The sequence below is a fragment of the Leopardus geoffroyi genome, chromosome B3, assembly GCF_018350155.1.
Source record: "Leopardus geoffroyi isolate Oge1 chromosome B3, O.geoffroyi_Oge1_pat1.0, whole genome shotgun sequence".
NCBI lineage: Eukaryota > Metazoa > Chordata > Mammalia > Carnivora > Felidae > Leopardus > Leopardus geoffroyi.
The window spans coordinates 115,972,199-115,995,244 of record NC_059337.1 but is presented as its reverse complement, the minus strand read 5'-3'; the positions used below and the strand labels follow the sequence as shown (position 1 = coordinate 115,995,244).

The window sequence follows — 23,046 nt, the reverse complement described above, 5'->3', positions numbered from 1 at the left end:
AGAGGGGTTTGGAGGACCCTAGGGGCCAAACATTGAAGGGCTTGTACTCCGTGCTAAGGAATTTCACTGTTTCCAGTGGGGGCTTTAGGAAGGTTGTTAGCACTGAACTGCCTGCTCAGATTTGCATTTGGGAAGATATGTTGAGACTGGAATGTAGGGAGAGAGACCAAGGCAGGGAGTTGGGAGGCCTCAGTAGAAACTCTTGGGCATCTTCTGGGTGGCCTGTGAGGGAGGGGTATGGGTTCCTCATTCTGTTTTAGCCCACAAGCCGGAGCTGCTCTTCTCGGAAGACATTCCCCCATTTTCTTCAATGAGATTGGCTTGTGTTTGGTTGTCTGTGTTTTGTATGGGCGCTCTAAACCCCACACTGACAAGGCGCCCTAGGGAAAAGAGAAGGAAAAGTGGCTCCAGCAGATGTAAAACACACTTCCTCGTCTACTGAGCTGCAAAGCCAGGTGAACTGCCAAAGACCTGAGATCTCTGAGGTCTGGAAGGGTAAGGAGGATTCAGATCCGTATTTGGATCCATAGAGACTATTGAGCAAGATGTTTAGATAGAGAGAACCACAAGTATATGCATATGTACGTGTGTATGTATATGTGTATGTGTATGTATATGTGTCGTTTTTGATAACATGGAGAGTCAATGAAGACTAATTCCAGAATCAAGCATATTTGCAGATGGTATACAGAATCACGTCTACCCAAGACAACAGCTCTGTTTCATCCTGGATGAAATGTACTGCTTTGATACTTGCCATGACAAATCATGCCTCCCTGGTCGTATGCAGGGGCGCTGGTTCGTGGGGGGCCTGGATCCCGAAGTGGGACTGGAAACTGAAATCCTGCCCTGGCTTCCCTGTGGTCGTTTCTGAAACCGTTTGAGAAGAGAGGCCCCTAGAGCCGGGCACTGCTACGCTCGTCCTACAGAATGAAGCCAGGCAGTGTGCACTTGGTCAGCATTCTTCCTTTGCACCCGGACCTGCCCACTTCGTTCCTCACCTGCCCTGCTACTAGTCTCGGAGTAGAAAAGGTCTCCCTTCCTCTCCTGCAATGGTGCCTGGCGGCCGCCCCTGCACTGTCTTCATCAGCTTGCCTTGTGCACTTTCTCCTCCATACTGGATCCCCTCCCTCCAACTCTTAGAATGCTCAGCAAGCGCCATCTGGAAAAGAATGTCCCTCATCCGATTCCTACCCCTTCCTGCTCCCTTTCCAGCCAGCTTTCACCAAACTCTTGAAATTTTAGAGTAAACATCTGTCTCCATCTCGTCACCTCACTCATTCACTTAGCCCCATGCTTTCCCACTATTTCGCTACCCTCTGCTCAACTGCCGTCCGCCGAGGACTTCTCACTTCCCCAGATATAGGAACTCGTTTCTGATCTCTTTCCCCGCCATCAGATAAGATCGACCGTTCCTTCCAGACAACTCGCCCCTCTTGGCTTCCGCCACACTGAGCTCTCCAGGACCCTCAGTTCTCTAGGCGGCCCCCTTGCTCTTCCTCTCCAGGGGTCTCTCCTCCCTCTCGTTCCCCTCCCCCACTGGCCCTCGGCAGTCTCCCTCAGTGGTTGGTGCCGTGATGGTGGCTCCCCTGTCACTGTAGCTCCCCACGCCCAGTGTCTTGTTTCCAGCCACTTGCACAGTATCTCTGACAAGGTGCTACCTCGGCGCCTCAAACCGAGTTTCTGCTAAACTGAAATTGTCTTTGTCCTTAGAAGCTGCTTCTCTTGACTTCCCACTTTCTGTTGATGGCACCATCCGACTTCCAGTCACCTTGGCTCACAATCCCCAAGTTTATCTTTGACTCCTCTGCCTTATTTGCCTGAATATTGCTAGTGTCCTAGAAGTCCCTCCCCATCTTCTCTATCCCTACCACCCGCACCTGAGTACATCTGATAAGCTCTTACGAAATAGTAACGGTACCGGGGATAGTTACTGTTCTAGGAGTTTACCACCTGACAGATACTCGGTTGCCAAATGCTTGACTTGGATTTTCCCATTCAGTCCTTACCATACCCCGTGAAGTAGTGGCTGTTATTGTTAAACTACATAAAATAGTTTCCTGACGCCTTCCCAGCTTCACCCTCCAATTCGCATTAAGACTGGTACAGGGGGGGCGCCTGGGTGGCGCAGTCGGTTAAGCGTCCGACTTCAGCCAGGTCACGATCTCGCGGTCCGTGGGTTCGAGCCCCGCGTCAGGCTCTGGGCTGATGGCTCAGAGCCTGGAGCCTGTTTCCGATTCTGTGTCTCCCTCTCTCTCTGCCCCTCCCCCGTTCATGCTCTGTCTCTCTCTGTCCCAAAAATAAATAAACGTTGGAAAAAAAAAATTAAAAAAAAAAAAAAAAGACTGGTACAGGATCGGGGCGCCTGGGTGGCTGGGTAGGTTGAGCGGCCGACTTCGGCTCGGGTCACGACCTCGCAGTGTGTGAGTTCGAGCCCCGCGTCGGGCTCTGTGCTGACAGCTCAGATGCCTGGAGCCTGCTTCGGATTCTGTGTCTCCCCCTCTCTCTACCCCTCCCCTGCTCACGCTCTGTGTCTCTCTGTCTCTCAATAATAAGTAAACGTTAAAAAAAAAAAAAAAAAGACTGGTACAAGAACCCCCTCCTAAAACACCCTTCTGGGCCTGCCTGCCGTTTTTCTACACAGAAACCCTGAGGGGCCTCCTGTGTTTGGCCGCTGTCCACCTGCCTGTACTCAAGGCTCTCCACGGCCTGGTTCGCCACTGCATGTGAAGCTTCTCGCCCCACAGTTCCTGTGTGAGCACCTCAGTAAACCTGTCCTTTCCTCTTCTGTGCCTTTGTTCATGGCTTCCTTCTCACCTGTTCCTCAGTGTTCCATTCCAGTGCCTCTTCCTGATGGGAAGGCTTCAGCGGAGAGCAGTCCCTTCCTCTGGATTTTAACACCGCATCTGCGGACATGCTGAAATGCAGGTGTTTTGTTTTGTTTTTCCAGGTGGCTTCCCACCCCTCTTGGACCACGTGCTTTTTCTCTCTCCCGCTCTCTGTCACATGCTGCGGTGGGCGTTTCAACGAATAAGGAAGGAGTGAATAAATGAATAACCTCCCTGACTTTTGAGGGGTCAGGAAAGGGGATCTGTCCCATTTATCATAAAAGAAGCCAGTGGTGAAGTCCCCGCTGTGTCTGTTATCTCACTGGGTTTCTAGAGATCAGCATGGCCAGCCAACTCAACTCTCTGGGTGTGTGGCCTACACCGGGCCCCGAGCTGGTTGAGTGTCCTGATGGCCTTCGGCTGGCACTCCTGCACGGAGTCCCCTCCCCCTACAACACTGCGGGGCATTCACAGAATGACCAGTAATGCTCTAGACCCCAAATGCTCCTGCACTGCGCCCCGCTTCCTTTTCCGTCCAGGAAGGCTGTGTCTGGAGCCACGCAGACTCTGCTGAGGGTCTTTGTGGGACTGCTCTGCTTGGGAGCTTTCCAGAGGCTCTGGCCGCCCCCTGCCACACCAGCGTCCTCTCTCCCCTATGACACTGGAAGAGCTGAGTTGAGCCTGTGCCTTCTGGCCCCTCAGGAGGAAGCAGTGGGGGAGTTGGCTTTGAGGGGAATCGTGACAGGAGTGGGGAGAGAGCACAGCTGACCCCCCTCCCATCCTCGGAGTCTGCCCCTGGCACCCTCTTGTTGAAGGAGGCCCAGAGTGCCCTAGAGCTGATGGTACAAGAGAACCCCCAGCCGTGGCTCAGAGAGATGATTTTGACTGCTTGCCAGAGCCCCTTTGTTCTCCATTCAGGCAATGATATGATTTAATTCCATATTTCAACATTTGAAAATTAAGAGAAATTAAATGGCATTAAAATAAATCAGGCTTCTGGAGAACGAGCCGGGGAAAAGGTACATAAAGGCAGCTAATCACCAGCTTCCCCTTGGTGTGTAGGCAGCAGGGCACAGGGGTGGCATTCCTCTCTCCGTGGGCAACCCCAAAAGATAGAGCACGGGTGGCTTTCTCTGGGGAACAGAGAGAGGGAGGAGCAATACCCCCTCCGGCCGCCCTGGGCTTCTCACTCCCTTGACCCAGCCCTGGCAGGAGAGGTTTTCTCTTGGTCCTTTCTGAAATGACTAAACTCCCGGAGGCTTCGTGGAAGGAGCCCTCGGGGAGCCGGAGGACCAAGGTTTGCTTCCGGCTCCCTTATTAATTGGCATAGAGATTCTTGGCAATTACCTGAGCCCACACGGTTTCCTCATCTGTATGAGCGATCTCACAAAAGGATTACGTGAGGCCAGGTGAGTGCGGAGGCCTTTGTAAACCGTTGGCATGTAGTGTTGGCTTAAGATCTGTAGGGCGATTGATGCACCCCACATGCTGCTTATTGTTATGCTACACACTGTGGGATAAGGTGCCAACGGGGGGGCCGTGGCGCAGAGAAGAAATCGTGTTTAGGGATAGCCTCAGAACTGCTGTCCAAACACTGTGTGCCCTTGTTCTTTTGAAGGAAGGAAACAGACTGCTCTGTGCGGCCAGTGGCTTTAACCGTTTACCTCTCTACCCTCCAGCTTCCCAGGAGGTTTGAAGCCCCCCTCGTTGGTGCCTCTTTCCCGTATTTGCTCGGTTCTGCAGAGGCAGCATTGATCCTCTCAGCAAACACGACACTCACTCGGCCAGGCGCCGGCCGAGGTCCTGAAGACGCTGTCAGCAAGAAGGCGAACAAGAGGGACAGGTTTCCAGCTACCATGGGGTTTATAGTCTACGATAAACCAGTAGATAGGCTAACAGGAACAATGATGATTTCAGCAGGTGATACGTGCTGTAAAGAAAACGAACCATGGTGTTCCAGAGAGTGCCAGCAGGGACGCTGGGACCCCCTTCGGATAAGGCGAGGAGGGGAAAAGCCTCTGAGAAGCTGGCATCTGAGACCTGAGTGATATGAAACAGTGACCCATGGGGATCTTTAGGGTAAGGGTGTTCGAAGCGGAGAGAACAGTAAATGCAAAGGTCTTAGGGCAGGTGCGCGGCTGATGTGGTCTAGAAACCTCAGAGAACACCGCCTTCGCTACAGGGGAGTACGCAGGCAGCAAAACAGAGTGGCAGGAGGGAAGGGCAGTAAGTTAGAAGGTGAAGGCAGAAAGGGGGTGAGGAGTTCTGCAGGGAGAGAAGGTTGCGAGGGATGGCGTGGTCTGATTGAGGTTTTAAAAAGACATTTTGGGCCGTCTTGTGGAAAGTAGACTACAAGAGAAGGGGCAAGATCGGCAGCTACGGCGGGAGTCCAGGCGAGAGGTCTAACAGCGAATCTCCAGTAGCTAGAACAGAGCGTGGCATGTTATGGGCAGTACGTTCGGGAACACAAACCCGGGCCGAACCAAAAACCTGCAGCTGTGATGGGCACACAGAGACTCTTCTCACGAACCACGAGCAGAGTCAGGCTTTTCTCGGAGTCACTCTAGGATTTGAGTTCCTCCCAATGTTTTGGATCTTTAAAAAATACTTCTAATTTTTCTAGCTGGCAGTATTTCACAGGGGCAATGTGCTCATGAGTTTGTTTTCTTGTCTGTGACACTGCGCGCTCATTCGAGACAGACGTGAGAAATCCCACTCCGCCCGCTCTGTGTACGCAAATCCCCAAATCCTTTGCTCGCATTTGGATCCTGATCTTGGGAGCTTTTCTCTGCTGTCCTCCATGGCAGGGACCAGACCTGCTTCATCGCTGCGTCTCCAGAGTTTATCACAGTCTGGATGATCGAATGAGCAAATGGCGATGACGGTGACCAGACTAGGGAGCACCCCCATGCTTTGGTTGAATTCCAGGGCCCTCCTACTTCCTTCCTGGAGAGTCCAGGACCCTCGCTGGCCTCATTTGCTACAGGATGTCCCTAACACAAAATGTGTATCTCAGTTCAGTGGTTTTGTGTTGATTCCTTTGGCCTCTGTGCCTTTGGGCACTGTGGAGATCCCTGACGCGGGAGGAGCTCTGCAGGGCCCAGGGGAGGAAGAGGGTGTCTGATGTGGTTTGGTTTTTGCCGTGCCTCATTTATATTCTTTCACCGGCCTCCTCTTTTCAGTTGGTCTCCAGAACGCATTGATTCTACTTTTTTTTTTTTTTTTAATGTTTGTTTATTTTTGAGAGACAGAGAGAGCACGAGCAGGGGAGGGACAGAGAGAGGGAGACACAGAATCCGAAGCAGGCTCCAGGCTCTGAGTTGTCAGCATGCGGCCCGATGCGGGGCTCGAACCCACGGTGAGATCATGAGATCATGACCTGAGCCGAAGTCAGACGCCTAGCGGACTGAGCCACCCAGGCGCCCCAGAACGTATTGATTCTACTTTAAAGAGCTCACAGGTCCACACCTTCCACCACAGGCCCGCTCTCACTGCCTTGGTTTGGGTTCTGGCCCCCTCATACTCAGATGCCTTGGGAGACTCTGGACTCGTCTTCCTTCCTCCGGTCTTTCCTTGCTTCTGTTCACCTACCTGGTTTCCCCGCTGTCTTCGTGCTAGGCCTCCTATCCCGAGGAAAAACATCAGTCTTGTCCCTCCTGTGATCGAAACACTTTCAGCGGTTCCCCGTTGCCGTCGGGATAACGCTCTAATTCCTCGGCCGGGTGTACAAGGCCTTTTGTGAACGATTTCTTGCTTATCTCCGCAGCTTTGCTCCGGTGCCCGGTTCCTTCAGCCACACTGCTCACCCTCATTCAGGCTGCCGTGCTCGTTAGCACAGGCTTTCTGCTATTTCTTTGAGACACGCTGGCTTCCACCCAGTTAACTCCTGTTCCTTCTTCAAATCCTACATCTCAAGTGGCCTGGTTCATGAAACTGGCCCTGATGATTCCGGGCACAGCATGAGGCCTCCCTTCCTCCGTGCTGTCTTGGCACATTGCACAGGCTTCCAAATCTAGTACTTGTTTTGTTGTAATTATTTGGTTTTCTGTCACGGGCCTCAAGTGAAGTGGGTGCTCCTCACAGGGGATTATTTTTTGTTCATACTACTCAGACTTGAGAAACCGTTCTCACAGCATCCCCGACAGATGGGATGCTCCATACGAACGCTGCCAAGAGTGGGAGAAATGACTGGATCTTATGCTTTCTATTTTCGCACAATTATTCGAATGTATCTATTCATTCAGTAAATATATACTGAGTAACTACTATATGCCAGGCACTGATATAGGCACTGAGGATATAGAAATACCAAAGGGATAAAAATTCCTACCCTCTAGGAAATTTTATTCTAATTTTTTGGAGTGTGCAAAAAAAAAAAAAAAAAAAACGAGGTGGGCACAAATCAGAGTAATTTTCATAACTCTGTGAAAGTCCGCCCATGGCACGCCGACCGGGTTTCATAAAAAATGCATGCATGCGTGAATGAAAGAATAAATGAATGAGCAAGCTAAGAGACCATGAGGAAACAAGTGTGGACAAGCCAAGTAAGCCATCGTCGCTGAAAGGGAAAATAACTAGAAATCTGTCCTGCTGGCAATGGAAGAGCAGCGTCGTTTTTTCCTATGAAAATGGGAGGGACCTCTGGATCTTTTCTGTTTCCTCAGTAGACGTGTAAACCAAGCAGACGGCAGGTTTCAGGAGCCACAGAGGGAAAGTCTACTTGGATGGGTAGGCAATCCTTGGCAAGGTGTGAAGGCAAGAGTCCAGGAGTGTGGGGTATCTGTCCGGGACACAGAAAGACTTTGTGCTACCCATTGTACGTCACAGCTCACAGTGTATGTCACATACACCAAGAGTTCTTCTCCTGGTCCAAAGAAAGTCTCTCATGGTCAGAATCCCTAAGACACAAATGTCATGGTCAGGCTGCATTCCTGTCTTCTCTTCCAGGATTTTCAGCCTTGGTTGTACCTCAAAATCAGGCAAGGAAATTTTAAGGCACTTCAATATCTAGGACTCCCAGAGAGTCCAGAACTTAGGTTTGGAGCTGGATCCAGGTGTCTGTATTTTTTTTTTTTTAGAGCTCCAGAGTTATTCTAATGCACATCCCTCTTCAGCATGTGGTCCTAGTTCCATCATTGCCTCCAGCTCGGTGGGGGGCTGGGGGGTGACTTAAAGGCAGATGTAGATCCAGCGGTGGGAGAAACAGAATTTCGGAGGGCAAAGCCTTTCCTCTTCCCACGTCTCCGGCCCACTCTCATCGTTTGTGACATCCTAGACCTGCCAGAGACTTGCAGAGGGCAAAAACCTCTGGCTGCTACAGAGTCCGGTAAACCTTAGAATCGTAGAATCAATGAGCCCTTGAGTCGTAGAATTTTAGGCAGAGAGGCAGAGAGGATGTCAGAGGTCACGTCCAACCTCTTTGTCCTATTAGTAGAGTTTCACTGAGTGTGACCACTTGTCCTAAGACAGAAAAGTAAAAAAATAAGGCTTCCCAGTATAGAGTTGACGTCCCTCAGGGAGTTTCCATGAGGTGTAGAAGGTGGAGGAAGAGGGCTTTGTCGGGGAAGGTTTTCCAAAGGAGGTTGAGGGTTCTGGGACCCGCGGTTCTTGACTTATGGGCTCCAGACTCCTACCCTGCTTTTCCACCATCCCTCTCGTCCCCTGGGGTTGGAAAGCAGATTTGGGCATTGGACATACCAAATTTCATAGCCTAGTAGTGCTCATCTAGTGGGCTTTGGGTGGGTTATTAATCTTTGAGCCCAAATCCTCTCTCATTTCTAAATTTTTAAAAAATTATATGTGTTATTTTTGAGAGAGTGAGCAGGGAAGGGGCAGAAGGGTGGGGAGAAGAGAGGATTTGAAGCGGGCTCTGTGCTGACAGCAGAGAGCCCGACATGGGGCTCGAACTCACGAACCATGAGATCATTACCTGAGCCGAAGCCGGATGCTTACCCAGCTTAGCCACCTAGGCGCCCCTAAATCCCCTCATTTCTAACACAGATAATAATACGTGTCTTATCGTGGGGTGCTTGGGTATGAAATAGCAGCCATAAAAGCACTTAATGCAGTTCTGGCCATAGAGCTGGTCCTTGATGGATAGATATGATTATTGTTTTTGTTGGCATTTTTAAGATGGTGTGTGCAAAGCATGAGGTGCGTAGGGCCTGCTGGTGCCCTACTCCCCCCGGGGAGGCTCCCACTTCTGGTGCGACAGCACCGAGGAGAGCGTCAGCAGGGTCCCATGGGGTTTCCTGTGGTTTGGATGTTATTACGAATTTGACGGTCTTCAGGGAAGGCAAATACGACAAGCTCAGGAGATCGGAGAAGCAAGAACGGTGAGATGCCATACCACGTACTACTGCGAGGTTCTCTCTGTCATGAAGCCGTGCTGCATTGCAGCCACTGCCCTCGTGGTTTGAGACAGCTGGGAGTGACCAACCTGAGGGCTTAGAGCAGCACAAGTAAAAGATCTTCGTTCCCGTGGCATCGTTGCAATCACTCGCTCTTGTGATTGCGTATTTGCTTCCCTCCCTCACCAGAAGATAAAAACTCTGTAAGGGTGGAGAGGTGGTGTAGCTCATTCGTGGCTGCACTCCCACGCACTAGCACAGAGCTTGGCCCCAAATGGGCATTCAGAGAGCAGTTGTTTACAAAATGGATTTGATCCAATGTGCTTTTGGCAGATCCAGAAGGTAGGCTCTCCTTGACTCTTTCTTTGGGCCCCCCCCTTTCCTACTGTCCTCCCTCAACCTACCCTCTTATACTCTCAGGGCTCCATGGGAGTCTGAATCCTGTGCCTGGTTCTCACAGGGCTATGGGCCAACCTAACCTGAATGTGTCCCTTCGGTTCCCTGCCCGTGGAGAGACAGGCCTGCCTGCAGTCGGGGCACCTTTGTCAAAGAGGACGTATGGAGACCATCCCACCCGACGTGAGTTTTCTGGACGAGGAAGCTAACCCCCTGAGAGGTTCACTGACTCTTTGAATTCTTACAGCTTGTGGAAAAAGCTCTTGTCGCCTGCTTTCAAATCTGGGGCGCTGTCAGTGCTCCAGGCTGCCTTGGAGTATGGAGAACTGCCAAGCTCATGCACACCCAGAAAGGCCTACCCCATCCTTCCTGGGCCCTTGCTCAAAGGGGTCCCCCAATCCAGGGTCCGTCCCAAGCCAGTGGTGGACACCGTATATCTCAGAGTCGGGCTGCCAGTACTCAGATGCTTAGTTTTCTACTTACTGTGATTTTTAGGCAAATCACTTAATCTTTGGGAGCTCAAATTAGCTTCCCTGCAAAACGGAGCACGATGATGATAGCAGCTCCTTCACCGTGAAGATTCAAAGAGATAATAATGCACAAAACCCAGCACCATTATGTTTTCCTCCTTGGATCCAAGCTCCAGTGTGACAAACTACCTAAGCAGCCGAGGTCACATCTTTCCCACTCTTGCGGGTGCAAGGGATTTCGTTCCTGTGTTTCTGGGGAGCACTACCAGAGAGGACTCTGTACCGACGGTCATCCCTGTAGGCAGAGGAGGTACAGAAGATGCAGTGCTCAGGGACTCCGGTGACACGTTGGATCCAGTGCAGCCCGGCTGCACTAAAACTTTAATGTAAATTGGCCGTGACGCCTGTGCAGGGGCCCAGATTTAGAAGCAGAGCAGGACGACTCTACCCAGGCTGGTGACAGGCCTGGAGCAGTGTTCCCATTGGAGAAAGTGGAGGGCGTAGCAGGAGGGAGAATTTGCTCAGTCTGGCCTGGTGGCACTGTTTTATTAATGATCTGGAAGAGCAGAGGAACAGTGACTTTAATTAAATTTGCCAGTGATATTAAAAGATGTCAGGAGCCACTGCTGAGGACACAGACACCTTGCAGATGGCCCTGGGGGTGTTCGGAAAATAATCCAGGAAAGGGATGAGAAGCCATGGGCTGAGTTGGGGCATTGGTTCGGCTGAGGAAGAAGAATGTGACTTGGGGACAGAGGGTCATCATCTGCAGAAAATGTTCCAGGCCCACCCTCTTTTCTCTGTATCTGCTGTGTTTCCAAGAGATCTCTCACTGATCATCCTGCTCCGGTCTGGTTCTTCTAAACAGAAGAACCATCTTAAACCCTTTAGCCAAATTGGTTTTTCTGAAATACAAATCAGACCATGTCGTTCTCCTGTTTAAAATCCTTTCATTGGCCTTTTACTGACCTTGGGTTGAAATCCCGTCATCTCAGCCTAGCATATAAGACTTGCCATGAACCGAGTCCTTCCTACGTGTCCAGTCTTCTGGCCACTCGTCTTCGCCTCTCCTGCCTCACACTGAATTCCTTGTTTTTTTTTTAAAGTTTATTTATTTTTGAGAGAGAGACAGAGTGAGTGAGTGGGAGAGGGGCAGAGAGAGAGGGAAGGAGAGAATGTCAAGCAGGCTCCGCGCTGTCCGCACAGAGCCTGATGCAGGGCTCGAGCTCACAAAGCGTGAGATCATGACCAGAGCCAAAACCAAGAGTTGGACGCTTAACCGACTGAGCCACCCAGGTGCCCCTCACACTGAATTCCTTGTAAATCCAAGCACACAGCAGGCTTTTCCATGTCTCCATGTCTTTTCTTGGTCTATCCGTTTGACTCAAATGTCCCTCTTTCTCCCTTCTTTCCTTTCTTCCTTCCTTCCGTCCTTCCTTCCTTCCTTCCTTCCCTCCGTCCCTCGCCTCCCTCCCTATCTCCCTCCCTCCCTCCTTCTTTCCCTCTCTCCCTCCTCCCTCCCTCCATCACGCCTGCTTCCTTCCTTCCTTCCTTCCTTCCTCCCTCCCTCCCTCCCTTCCTTCCTTCCTTCCTTCCTTCCTTCCTCCCTCCCTTCTTTCTCCTTCCTTCCTTCCTTCCTTCCTTCCTTCCTTCCTTCCTTCCTCCCTCCCTTCCTTCCTTCCTTCCTTCCTTCCTTCCTTCCTTCCTCACTTCTTTCTTTCTTTCTTTCTCTTTCTCTCTTCCTTCTTCTTTTTGACCACAGCTCACTCAGGCTTGAAGACTCATTTCAAGGATCACTTCCTTCAGAACGCCTCCCTGAATCCCCAAGCTGGCTCAGTGCCTTCCTCATGTTCCCACAACATTCTGCCTGCGCCTTCACTTATCACAGTAAAAATGCCTATTTGTGCAGCTGTCCGGGCCTGCTGGATTGTACCTTTGAGGACAAAGCCTGTGTGTTACTTTTCATTTTGCCCATTGGCATCTGGTAGAGTCCTGACAGATCATAGGCGTTGGCTAATTTTGTCACACTGAACCGAAGGGGAAGAGAGTATTCAGGTGGGAGACTGCCTCAGCCAGCCAGGGTGCACCAGTAAGCCTGGGGACTAGGTAGCTCTGCCACATGGTTGGTCTCCCCCATCAGGGTCCATGGGTCAGTCATATTGCTTCAAAGTCCACAGAAAACTGGACGCTGAGAGGCACTTGGGTGGCTCAGTTGGTTAAGCATCTGACTTCGGCTCAGGTCATGATCTCACCGTTTATGAGTTCGAGCCCCGCGTCGGGCTCTGTGCTGACAGCTCAGAGGCCTGGAGCCTGCTTTGGATTCTGTGTCTCCCTCTCTCTCTTCCCCTCCCCCACTTTCACTCTGTCTCTCTCTCTCTCTCTCTCTCTCTCTCTCAAAAATAAATACAATATTAAAAAAATTAAAAAAAAAGAAAAGTGGAAGCTGATGGGGCCATGGACATTGTACAACAAAGTGGGACATCTTAGTAAAATGGAGTGGTTAAAAACATAAATTTTATGTCATCTGTGTGTGAGTTCTGGCTTTTTTATTTCCTTGCTTTATGCTTTGAGTAAATGACTTAATTAAGGCTTAGTTTCCCAAAATATAAAGCAGGGATAAAAATAGTACTAATCTCATAGGATTGCTCTGAAGATCAAGTGAGGAAGTAAGTACTGGGCATTATGCACACGAGAAGCACTTAGATATGTTAGTTACTGTTATTAACATCTTCACTATTTGGGGAGGTGTTGGGGCTCTCAAATGGAGTCAGATACCTGAGTATACGTACTTTAGGGCTGATTAAGAGCCTTCTGGAACCACAGGAGATATTTGGTTCTCTAAGGAGCTGGGGTGGGTCCCCAGTAGGTCGGGAGCTGCCTCAGTTGTGTCTGGGGCTGGGGTAACAGCACACACACAAAAATGACTATTGGCTGTGTCTGTCCACCGTGTCCACTGTCCCCCTGACATCTCGGGCAGAAACCATTTCCTGGCAGGGCCGGAAGGAACAACTGGGAATTCACAGATCATTTTCCACCGTCAATTCCAAGAACTTAGTGCTGGCATTTACTACCTACCTTCCTGCCTTGTTTTCTTTCATCTTTGCCTTCAGTTTATTTGTTTCTCAGGGAACAGTCTTTCTTTCTTTCTTTCTTTCTTTCTTTCTTTCTTTCTTTCTTTCTTTCTTTATTATTTTTTTGGTAATGTTTATTTTTGAGAGAGAGAGAGAGACAGAGAGACAGAGTATGAGCAGGGGAGGGGCAGAGAGAGAGGAAGACACAGAATCCGAAGCAGGCTCCGGGCTCCGAGCTGTCAGCACAGAGCCCGACATGGGGCTCGAACCCACGAACGGCGAGCTCATGACCCGAGACGAAGTCGGACCCTTAACCGACTGAGCCCCCCAGGGGCCCCCAGGGAACAGTCTTTCTAGAGTGGCCCCTCATTCTGACCACATGACAGCGTATTCTCCAGAAAACCAGTGGTCGCAGGTGGTTTGCAAGACCTAGGAGAGCAAAGACCACGATCCTTATCTCCCTGCCGGGTGGGAGCAGAGGAAGCCCTGTCCCCTGTTAATCAGGAAAACTCTACTACCTAAGTGTCCCATGTCCTTTGGCTTCAGAAAGCCAGCCCTCTTCCCTAACCTGTGGATAGCCCACCTCCTTCAGGTTGGCTGGCCCACGCAGCTGCCTCCTCCGGTCACCATGTTGGCTTCTGATCAAAGAGCTGCTCCAGCTGTGCCCACCTTCTGTCTCCTACTGCATGGGGCTTATCAGAATCCACAAAATGGAGGGTTTTCAGAGGTCAAGGCAAGTGCCAAGATCCTTCTCTGTCCACGTTTCTCCAGGGTGGGGGGATCTGTGTTCATCGCAGATTTTGAGAGGCATTTCGACCTTTGAACACGGATACGGAACACCTCCAGCTGCCCCACTCCTCCACTGTCATCCTCATATCCTCTTTTCTGAGGGCGGTCAGAGCCCCAGGCACCTGCTGTGATGACCCCAAGTACCTGGGCCGTGGGGAATGTGGGCCTCAGCACTTGGCTGCCATTCTGGGGAATATGAAACCAAGTTAATCCATGGAGCTCTTTGGAAGGGAGGCCTTCATGACTACAGTATGCACCAAGGTGTACTGTGTCCTGAAGGGAATTTCTCTTTGAGTACAATTTAAAGAGGTCATACATAGCCTCTAAAATCTAGTCAGGATATGTCTATGAGATCTCTATATTGTTTTCTAAAGCAAATGGCTATAATCCAGGTCATACAATGGCTTTAAAGAAGGCTGATGTCTGAGTGTAGTAGTCTGCTCAGGCAGCCATAACAAAATACCACCGATTGGGTGGCTTAAACAATAGAAATCCCATTTTCTCGCGGTTCTGGAGGCTAGAATGTCCAAGATCAAGGTGCTGGCCATTTCATTTTCTGGAGAGAGCTCTCTTCCTGGCTTACCTGTGCCACTTTCTGGCTATGTGGTGGGGAGAGAGTGCTTTCTCTCTTCCTCTTCTTATAAAGCCATCAATCCTATCAGAGTAGGACCCACCCTTATAACCGCACTTAACTTTAATTACCTCCTAAAAGCTCTGCCTCCCAGTACAGTCACACTGGGGCCCAGGGGCTCATCATATGAATGGCGGGGTCTGGGGGACACAGTTCAGTCCATAGCACTGAGGACGCTTCCTTAGTGGCTATATTTGTTTATTCCAAAAACATACAGCTGCTGAGAACGCACTAATTGACTACTTAGGACACCACGATAAACAGAATAGACGCAGTCTTTCTGCCTTGATTTTATTCACAGTTTAATGGATGAGTTAGACATTCATTATATAACCCCACAAATAAACATGTAATTTCAAAGTTTCATAAGTGCCATGAAGGAAAAGGAGAGTGTGATGAGAAGACATAACAGGGAAAGTTGACCGTCTCTAGGAGTGAGAGTAATTTTTTCTGAGACCGTGATATTAAGCTAAGATCTAAAGCCTTGTTAAGAGTAGGGGCACCAAGAAGAAATAGTCATTTGAGGTGTGTGTGGATGATGTCATGTGTGCAAAGGTCCCGAGGTGGAAAATAACTTGGTGCCATCCAGGGCCAGACATGAAGTCCATTGCTGCTGAAATGCAGTTAAGAGGGAGAGTGGCAGAAGATAAAGGGGGAGACTTTGTAGGTCATGGTAAAGAATCTTGAAACTGATGAGAACCGATAGTACACTTGATCTTAGCCAAAAGGCCGAGCAGTGATGGTAAAGAACCTTTATATTAAGGATAAGCAGAAACTACGGAAGGGCTTCACGTAGGGATGTGACAGTGTAGGTTTGGAGTTTTTAGAAAAGGCGACTGTTGCTGTCTGAGGAAATGGAGTGGAGAGTTCGGTCAGGAGGTCACTGCAGTAGATTCGTGAGGTGAGGAGTAATGGTGGCTGTGATGGTTTTGGTAGAGGTGGGGGGAGAGTCTAGGCTTCAGTGCTGGGTGCACAAGGGACAGGAGCAAGAGGGAAGGCCTGCAGACACATACCCATTGTCTGGCATGAGTAACAGGGTGGATGAAGGTGCCATATTCTGAGATGGGAAACAGTGGAGAAAGGGGGACAGATGTGGAGGACAGGACTTTGAATCCTTTAAGGTACTGTACAGACGCAAATTAGCATTCTTCTGTTACTAAAGGTACCCCGCACGGGCGCAGCAGAGGTGGAAAAATAGGCAAATAGCTTTTTTCCTTTTTTTTTTCTTTTCTTCTTTTTTTTTAGAGCTATCACATGGATATTTGCATTCTCCTTGCGTCTGAATGAGGCAATGAGTGGAAAGATGAATCCGTAGTTTCTGTTGAGTTTCTTTTCCTTCTGAATTCGTGCTCCGCTCTTACTGGTCTGAGGCCGGCGGATGAGGCTGCATTTCACCCCCAAATCGTGTCTACGATTAAAAAAAAAAAAAAGTATTTGAGAGCCACTTGAACGTTTCAGTCATGGTGATCTCTATCACTCGGCCCTTCCAGTGTTTGGGTGTGGAGTTTGAGTGGCTGACTGATTTCATCTTCCTGTAACTGGATGCCTCAGCTGTTTCGTAAGCAAGTTTTCATAAGAGCTGCTGGGTATTGGGGCTTGAGCACAGCTTTCAGGGCCCCCGTTTAGCTATACTGCAGGTAGCATTCGCCACCCGATCAACCCTCTTGATTCCCCAAGCAATGTCAGAATTACGGCTTGCCTGTAGAAGTTTTGCATTTGGGGAAGGAAGTTTTCCCAGGTGGGCTCAATTGCACAAAGGGCAACGTATTTTATTTTGGGGGAGTCATCCGTGAAAAAAGTTCGGTGTATACCCTGGCGCACGTATGCCATGCAGAATTCTTGAGTGTGGAAATGGTAGGGGTGAAGAAGCCTGGAAACAGTATAAGTGGGGATGAAGATTCAGGTCATGCTTGGCCTATTTTCGGTTGATTCTTAACTCTCACAGATAACAGTGGGGCCTGAGACAGGACTAGAAGGGTATCACTTATGTTTCCATTACCAGTATTCCCAGCTATTTTAAGCCATTCTTCAACTGAGTCTCCACCAGATGGTCCTGTGGACAGAGCAGCTATTCGTGCTTCCCATTGACATCTTTTTTTTCCGAGTGAGAGACTGCCCCATATGTTAGTGCAATATGTCGCTCAAGGTGAAACGTCGGTTTGTATTGGTGGGAACCCGCCATTTGCTGTCCCCCTTTTCCTCATGCCTTTTCCTGCCTCTCTGGTCTTTTCTAGGTCTCTGGCCCATCGGGAGGACCATTGGTGCTGCAGTGGAAGCCAGCGGCTAAGTCTTGTGTATGGCGTGGTTAAGGTTACAGCCTCTCACCTCTGCCTTCCTCCATTTTGGGCTGATTACATTTGTGCTCTTCCTGAATGGTCTCCGGGCGGAGGCTGGTGGCTCAGGGGATGTGCCCAGCACAGGACAGAACAATGAGTCCTGCTCAGAGTCCTCGGACTGCAAGGAGGGTGTCATCCTACCAATCTGGTACCCGGAGAACCCTTCCCTTGGGGACAAGATTGCCAGGGTCATTGTCTATTTTGTGGCCCTGATCTACATGTTCCTTGGGGTGTCCATCATTGCTGACCGCTTCATGGCATCTATTGAAGTCATCACTTCTCAAGAGAGAGAGGTGACCGTCAAAAAGCCCAACGGAGAGACCAGCACGACGACAATTCGGGTCTGGAATGAAACTGTCTCCAACCTGACCCTCATGGCCCTGGGTTCCTCTGCTCCGGAGATCCTTCTGTCTTTAATTGAGGTGTGTGGTCATGGCTTCATCGCTGGGGATCTGGGACCTTCTACCATCGTAGGTAGTGCAGCTTTTAACATGTTCATCATCATTGGAATCTGCGTCTCCGTGATCCCTGACGGAGAGACTCGTAAGATCAAGCACCTCCGGGTCTTCCTCATCACTGCTGCCTGGAGTATCTTTGCCTACATCTGGCTCTATATGATCCTGGCGGTCTTCTCTCCTGGTGTGGTTCAGGTTTGGGAAGGCCTTCTCACTCTCTTCTTCTTTCCAGTGTGTGTCCTTCTGGCCTGGGTGGCAGACAGGCGACTGCTCTTCTACAAGTACATGCACAAAAAGTACCGCACCGATAAACACCGAGGGGTTATCATAGAGACAGAGGGTAACCACCCCAAGGGCATTGAGATGGATGGGAAAATGATGAATTCCCACTTCCTGGATGGGAACCTGGTGCCCCTGGAAGGGAAGGAAGTGGATGAGTCCCGCAGGGAGATGATCCGGATTCTAAAGGATCTGAAGCAAAAACACCCAGAGAAGGACTTAGATCAGCTGGTAGAGATGGCCAATTACTATGCTCTTTCCCATCAACAGAAGAGCCGTGCCTTCTACCGGATCCAAGCGACCCGTATGATGACCGGCGCAGGCAATATTCTGAAGAAGCATGCAGCAGAACAAGCCAAAAAGGCCTCCAGCATAAGCGAGGTGCACACCAATGAGCCCGAGGACTTCGTCTCAAAGGTCTTCTTTGACCCATGCTCTTACCAGTGCCTGGAGAACTGCGGGGCTGTACTCCTGACAGTGGTGAGGAAAGGGGGGGACATGTCCAAGACCGTGTACGTGGACTACAAAACAGAGGATGGTTCTGCCAATGCAGGGGCTGACTACGAGTTCACGGAGGGCACTGTGGTTCTGAAGCCAGGAGAGACCCAGAAGGAGTTCTCTGTGGGCATCATTGATGATGACATTTTTGAGGAGGATGAACACTTCTTCGTGAGGTTGAGCAACGTCCGGATGGAGGAGGAGCAACCAGAGGAAGGGATTCCTCCAATAGTACTCAATAGTCTGCCGTTGCCTCGGGCCATCCTGGCGTCCCCTTATGTGGCCACAGTCACCATCTTGGATGATGATCACGCAGGCATCTTCACTTTTGAGTGTGACACTATTCGTGTCAGTGAGAGTATTGGTGTCCTGGAAGTCAAGGTTCTGCGGACATCAGGTGCCCGGGGCACAGTAATCGTCCCCTTTAGGACAGTAGAGGGGACAGCCAAGGGTGGTGGTGAGGATTTTGAAGACGTGTACGGGGAGCTGGAGTTCAAGAATGACGAAACTGTGTAAGTAACCTTTCCATATTCTCTCCGCCCCCCTCCATCCCTTGTCATCTCCTCTGTCGTTAAAACTCTTCCTCGTGGCGCGTTAATGTCAGACTTGGGTTCCAGCACAGGTGCGCAGGATCGGCAGGCACTCCTGGCTGGTTCCACTTCCAAACCTTCCTTCGGTTTTCTCACCTTACAGTGTTTCTGGGCAGGGAATCCTGTGGCAGGATCTAAGGACACAGAACATTCCTCAGGGGAACTCAGAATGATGGCTGGTGGAGGTGTGGGGTGACCGAAGTTTTGATGTCTGATTTTGGAGAGTTCTCGTGACTAAGCAGGAGCTGGGAGACCCGTGGGCTCTCTCCTTCCTCCTCCTCTCCTCATGCCGAAGGCTCATAAGAACCTCGAGGCTGTTCCTTTCCATTCTGAGGTGGCGCCAGCTCAGTCGGGGGCATCCTCAGGGAAGCAAGTGCCGTTGGCTCCCCCCCGCCCCCCCACCCGGGACCACACTGCAGTTGTCTTGTATAGCCAGATTCCAGGCGTCTCTCCTTCAATTTGGAGATTGCTGAGGTGGTTGAAATTTGGCAATCACCGTACATGCCCGTAGGCTACTTTATGGTGTGAGGCCGGCCCAGTCTAGGTGAGATGAGTCAATACAGCTTGGGTATTGGAGGTGTCTTGCAGAAGCAGAGTTCCCAGGGCAGTGGCTGCCTGCCTTTAGTCACAGGTGTGAGCTCCAAGATCTGACTGAGCAACATAGGGAAGCCCCTCTTAGGAACTATGGGAGAAAATACATCCTCAGTGTGGTCGTCTCCCTTCGTAGTTTAGAATGCTCCTGGAACGCTTCTCTGGTTAGTGAAGGTCCACTGAGTCCTTCAGACACCGTGGTTATTGCACTTCTGTCACCTTGATCACTATAAGGGCTCTCCCCATTGAACCTTCTTGTGCTGGGTATTCCGTTTTTGTTTCTGTTTTCTCAGATGGATAGCTCTGAAGAAGCAACAGAATGACTTTCCCCAGGATTTGCAGGGTGGCCGAAAAGGTGGGGGTGGTAAGGGGTAAACTTGCCTCTGAATTCTTGCTCATGTCCACAAACAATAAGCAGAAACAGGAGGCGTGAAGGACAAAAGGGGCATTGAGGAAGGGGAGGGGGATGTCAGACTGCTCCGAGAACCTGCTAAAAACACCTTGAGTGGGAAATGAAGACACATAGTTTGTAAGAGGGTGAAGGAAGGAGGGCACAGAGAAGGGAGCCCATAGAACCGAAGGAGAGGTGTCATGGAAGTGCTTCCTCCCAGGTCCAGTCATGCGACAGGGCTCAAAAGGGGTTGGATCCTGCTGATAGCAGACCAGCCATCCGGGGACTCTGTTCTTGTCCTCCCTCAGTTCCTTCCTACTAATGTGACTTTGGGCGAGACGTTTAGTTTCGGCTCTAGAACTGCACCGTCTCATCTGCAAAGTGAGAACAGTGGTCATTTCCTTGCCTGGAGGCAGGGTCAGATCTTTTTGCAGTTCCTGCCAGCCCCAGGATTTTCGGAACCGTAGACACGGGCACTCAAATTAGGTCCTGTGTGCACTAGCCAAAGATGGAACAGGGGATATCGTCTCCCACAATGAAATAGGCATTGACAAATTGATTTATTAGAGCTCTGTTTAGTCATTTTGCTGGGAGGGATAATCATTCGTTAGCCTAAGTAAAAACCTGTGCTTCTAGAGAATACTGTCCATTTATGTGTGCTCTGGAGAGAGTGTTTGTACATACAAATGAAGGACAGGCTCTCGCTGGGAAGACAGACGCCACGCAACTTCACGTGCTTACGGCGGTGTCAGTATATAAGAGGTTTTGGTCGGGCACTCGGTGTTCTCGAGACCACAGCATTGGCCGTGATTTGACGGACTAGTGATTTCTCCAGTTCAGTGCCTATCTACCAAAGGCGCTGAAGAGTAATTTTTGACAGATCAGAGGCTTGGCTCCCGGTTTCTTTGTGCCATTAAGAATCAGTTGTGCACTTTGGATCTCTGAGTATGACTAACCCTTCCTCAAATCTCTTTGTGTTTTCAGCTTGAATAATATCCTGGTGTAAATGGACCTCATGAGTGATCACTTCTGATATCGGTTCTACATGTATATCAGCCTCCACACATTTCCGATTCTGGTCCAGGTATTCCAGGATTTCGTGAACAAGCTGTGTCGCTGTCTCTTCCTCCCCATCAGTTTTTAGACTTCGGTAGACTTTGGGCTACCTTTCTGGTTTTCTTCCTTGCGGAAGGATGAGTTCATAACCTGCTAGTCTGTCTTCACATCGTAGCCCTACCCTTGATCCTGTAGATTGTAATTTTACAAATAGTGGCAGTATGATGTAGCAGAAAAACCATGGGCTCTATGTACTTTGGGTGAAGATTCTGGCTCTAGTTCTGATGGAACCAGGTATTTGGGGGACATTTTATTAATTTGTGAGATTATTTCCTCATCGGTAAAAAAGGGATAATAATGTTTCTCTTGGAGGGCTGTTACGATTCAAAATACCATATGCAGTGTTGTCTGTATATGCTAAGTGCTCAGTAAATGAGGCCATTAATAACAGTCTCAGTGAATTTAACAGTATTCTTCAGAAGACGCTGTTGAGGTGATCGGGCTTCTTGAATCTCTACGTAACCCTAGTTAATAAACATGTTAGTTTTTTGGTTATTGTGAAGATTCCTAATCTAAACTCCCAAAATATTAGAGCCAGAAAGGACCTTAGAATATCTTCTAGAGTAATGTTTCTTGGATTTTAACGTGCTTCTGAACCCACCCAGGAACCTTGCAGATTACGATTCAAAAGGTCGAGAGTAGGGTTTGAGATCCCGTGTTTCTAATAAGCTCCTGATGCTGTTGGTCCCAACTTAGAGTTGAAAGGCGTTAAGAGCTCTTAGCCAAACCATGAGACCCAGGAAGCAAAGTGGCTTTTCAGATGACCTGCTTAATTGAATCAAGAAGGCTTGCTTTCCAGTTCCAGCTTGCAACTCCAACTTAGCTAGAACCCAGCTCCTACCCTGAGACCTTGCTAATTGCAATGCCAATCTGGAAACTGAAATTGAAACCCTCAGGGTACCTAGACAGAAGCTGTGTGATGCCTGGAGCAGTTCCGCCTTCCAATCCTTCCCTCTCTGTGCAGCTTTCTTTGCCTACCCAGCTCCGGAGCACCGTCGATCTTGCCCTCATTACACTCTTCCAAAAACCTATTCAGGTTGAAGCCAGGCCTGCGCCCTATCAATGCTATTGGGTGATGAATTCACTCGTGTGCTTTTATTTTATGCTTTACTTCTTCATTGATATCCTCAGCACCACGGTAGGATAGACAACCATGAACTTTGAAGTCTGACAAACCGATGTGAATCCGTCACCAGTTGTGTAGCTTTGAACAAGTCATTTCACCTGGCCAAGCCCCAGATATTTTGTTGGGATGACAGGAATTGTAGTATCTATCCTGCAGGGGAGTGATAAGTACGATATACAAATACGCAGAAGATGCACCTGCAGCACGGTGCCTGCTCAGAAAAGGTGCTCGGTCATTCAACAAACATTTATTAAATGTCTGCCACATGCTAGATACATTACGAGGTACTGGAGATAAATAAGTGAGTAGGACAAGCTGGCATTTCAGCTCTCAAGAATCTTCTCCAGTGAAGAGGGTACTAGGCATATAGACAAATCAAAACACATGGGAGAAGTGCTGTGGTTGAGATAAGCTCAGTAAAAGAGAAATGAAAGCTCTTTGCCGTATGTGTGACACCATTCAAGTTTCGAAAGCAGCCTTCACCAAGGATGTAGCAGTGAAGCAGATGAAGCGGGGGGGGGGGGGGGGGGTACGTGACGACCTTAAACCCACATCACAATAAACTCTCGACAGTTGCGAGGGATCCGATTGACATCTTCATGATCTAGAAGAATCCCCACCTTTGTGGCTACCACTAAAGCACATCCTTAGAATTATGGCCTTTGAGCCTACTGCAGACAATCACAAAACCTCGTGGAGATATATATGCGTGCTGCTGGCACATTAATCTCACTCACTAAACAGTGTGCCTGCACCTGTATCCCAGGCTCACAGCACGCTTCTGCAAAATAATAGAATATTGCAGCTCATAGACCTTTGGGGTCTCTGAGAATAGTCAGAGTCCCTGACGTCAGACAGGCAAATGTCAAGACCTCCTGTAATTAAATGGCATAGGCCTCCTTCAAAGAAGAATGGAGTATTAGCTGTGCCACGTAGTTTCCAACAAAATTAGAATGTAAAAGCCAGAAAGCACCTGACCTCCCACTTACAAATTATGAAGCTGAGATTCGGAGAGGGGAAGTGACTTGTCTAATATCACACAGCTAGATAGGATAGAAAGTTAAGAGTTGGCAAGGACGTTGTAGACGCTACTGATTTAATGTCTCTCCCTCCCAGTCTGGACTTTCTT

General features: G+C 49.6%; 1 protein-coding gene across 8 annotated transcripts in view; it reads left to right on the top strand.

The window, feature by feature from the left end:
* The window catches only part of SLC8A3 (solute carrier family 8 member A3), a 145,202-nt gene that overhangs the window by 4,009 nt on the left and 118,147 nt on the right, over positions 1-23,046 (top strand). For all 8 annotated transcript variants that reach the window (XM_045448146.1, XM_045448141.1, XM_045448143.1 and 5 more), the window contains exon 2: positions 16,770-18,615. In XM_045448146.1, the coding sequence (XP_045304102.1) occupies positions 16,832-18,615 (1,784 nt within the window). In that variant the 5' untranslated portion in view covers positions 16,770-16,831. The remainder of the gene's footprint in view (positions 1-16,769; positions 18,616-23,046) is intronic.